This window comes from Aplysia californica, unplaced genomic scaffold (assembly GCF_000002075.1).
Source record: "Aplysia californica isolate F4 #8 unplaced genomic scaffold, AplCal3.0 scaffold00007, whole genome shotgun sequence".
NCBI classification, from domain to species: domain Eukaryota; kingdom Metazoa; phylum Mollusca; class Gastropoda; order Aplysiida; family Aplysiidae; genus Aplysia; species Aplysia californica.
The window spans coordinates 3,051,266-3,053,730 of NW_004797277.1; the positions used below are offsets into that span (position 1 = coordinate 3,051,266).

Sequence of the window (2,465 nt, forward strand, 5' to 3'; positions counted from 1 at the left end):
CTCTCTCTCTCTCTCTCTCTGTGTCTGTCTCTCCAACAGCCCTTACCTTTAGGCACACGTCCCAACCCTCTACAGGACAGACAGGGAACACTGTCCTTAAACAGCTCCTCATAGCTGTACCCTCCCTATCTCTCTCTCCCCCCCCCTCTCTCTCTCTTTCTCTTTCTGTCTCTCTCTCTCTCTCTCTGTCTGTCTGTCTGTCTGTCTTTCTGTCTCTCTCTCTCCCTCTCTCTCTCTTTCTCTCTCTCTCCCCCTTTCTCTGTGTGTGTGTCTCTCTCTCTGTCTTTCCAAAACGTCCTTACCTTTAGGCACACGTCCCAACCCTCTACAGGACGGACAGGGCACACTGTCCTTAAACAGCTCCTCATAGCTGTCGCCTCCAGCAGATCCGTTGGAGGTGGTCGCCGTGTTACTGCTCGAGTGGGACGCCATGTTGTTGTGGGAGTGGGACGCCATGTTGGGGGCGTGTGAAGTCACGTTGTCCGAGCCTGACGTCCCGGAGCCCTGGGAGTCTCTGCCGGGGGCGCGGGAGTTGGGCAGCAGGCGGGTGTTCTCACCCAGGCCCGGCTGCGTGTTGGCCATGTTTCTCAACTGGAAGAGGATTAGACGAGATCACAGTCAGATACGATACGATTAATTAAGATAAAGAGATTAGACAAGACAAAATCATTTGGACAGTAAGGTTTTACGGCGCTCGCAATTGCATAAGGTCATATGAGCGCCAAGGGGTGGATGTCAACAGAGAAGAGGAAGACACAATCAGACACGAAACGATGAATCAAGATAAGGAAATTAGACAAAATATAAGCAAATACGATACGATAAATTAACAATAAGGAGATTGGACAAGATACAATCAGATACGAAACGATGAACCAAGATAAGGAGACAAGGCAAAATCCGATCTGAGATACGATACGATAAATTAAGATAAGGAAATTAGACAAGACACAATAAGATACGATACAATAAATTAAAATATAAAGAGATAAAGAAAGATGCGATCAGATAGGAAACAATAAATCAAGATAAGGAGATTACACGAGATGCGATCAGATACGATATACAATAAATCAGGATTTGACACTTAAGACAAAATGACTGCTTTATTTGGTTATTTGTTTGGTAAGTGTTTTACGGTGCTCACAACTACATAAGGTTATATGGACGCACGGGACACATTACACATGATTAGTTTTGGTAGAAATTAATTTTGAATTTGCAGAGGTGGCGGCCGAAGCCTACTCTTATCAATTTTGGACCATCAAGGGATCCTTAACGTGCGCAACTTGCACATGGGACCTTCGAGATTTTTAGCCCTTATCCGGGAAGGCTAGGTGTTAGATCTTACCTTCTCTAAGATCAGGGGTGCGGCTGAAAAACAGCAGTTTGAAGGAGTTAAGGAGTAGCAGTGAAAAACTGCAGAAAGGTTCAGGAACCCAGAGGAGGGGGCAAGGGACAATAATTGGAGACGAAATGATGAAAGCACTAGACAGAACATGGTTAAGAGCAGGAAGGAGAATATTTTAGGTAGGAACATTTTCCGTCGCTGTCAGGTTTCGAACTCCAGACCTATTCAAAGAGAGGCGAACACCATCACCTCTAGACCACAGAGATCCCCAGATTTATTTGTTTGAGTAGAGAGAAGCACATCGACACAATAAAGGTCATTTAGTGCCGTGAAAAAGTAAGACAGACAGACAGAAACAACTTAGTAAAGGAGAAGGACCTACCAGTGGCGCCCTCCAACCACTCGAGAAAGAAGAGACGAAAGCAGAGGACAGAACACGGTTAGAGAGCAGGAAAGGAGGTGAAAGGAGAACACTTAAAGAAGAAAATTTTCCGTCTCTGTCAGGTTTCGAACCCGGGACTTATTTAACGAGAGGCGAACACTACATCACAAGAGCCCCCAGATGACTGATTGTTTGAGTAGAGAGAAGCACATAGACATGATCGCGGTCATTTCAGACAAGGTTTTAGTTTTAGTAAAAATTTTACGGCACTTGCAACACATTATGGACATATAAGTACCGAAGATTAGAGGTATTACAAGAGAGTAACAAACACACAAAAAAAGGAGAGATCAGGGCGATAGATGTTTGATAGGAAAGAAGGAGCAAACCACACCAGAGCACCCGCCAACCCTTCACCTTCGGACAAGGGGGAAAAAAGAGACAAAAACAGCAAAAGGCAAGAACAGAAGTCGGACCAACCACTGGAGCTCTCCAACCACCCGCGATAAGATCAGATACGATGCGATAAATCAAGATATGACCCCAAAGACAAGATGCAAAAAATATAATAGGCGACACAATAAGATACGGCAAAGTGGCATTCAATAAAATAATACAAGGCCATATTATTTATACGATTAGATGAAGTGAGAAAAACAAGATCAAACGTACTCTATTGCTTCTCCTCTGGCACAAAATATAAAGCCAAAAAGCAATACACGCTTACCCCCC

At 44.4% G+C, this 2,465-nt stretch overlaps 1 protein-coding gene across 1 annotated transcript in view; it reads right to left on the reverse strand.

Moving 5' to 3' along the window:
* The window catches only part of LOC101856771 (transmembrane protein 106B), a gene marked incomplete in the record, with an annotated part of 21,508 nt that overhangs the window by 14,932 nt on the left and 4,111 nt on the right, over positions 1–2,465 (reverse strand). The window contains 1 exon segment of the mRNA XM_035969444.1: positions 303–591. Coding sequence (XP_035825337.1) covers positions 303–591 — 289 coding nt within the window.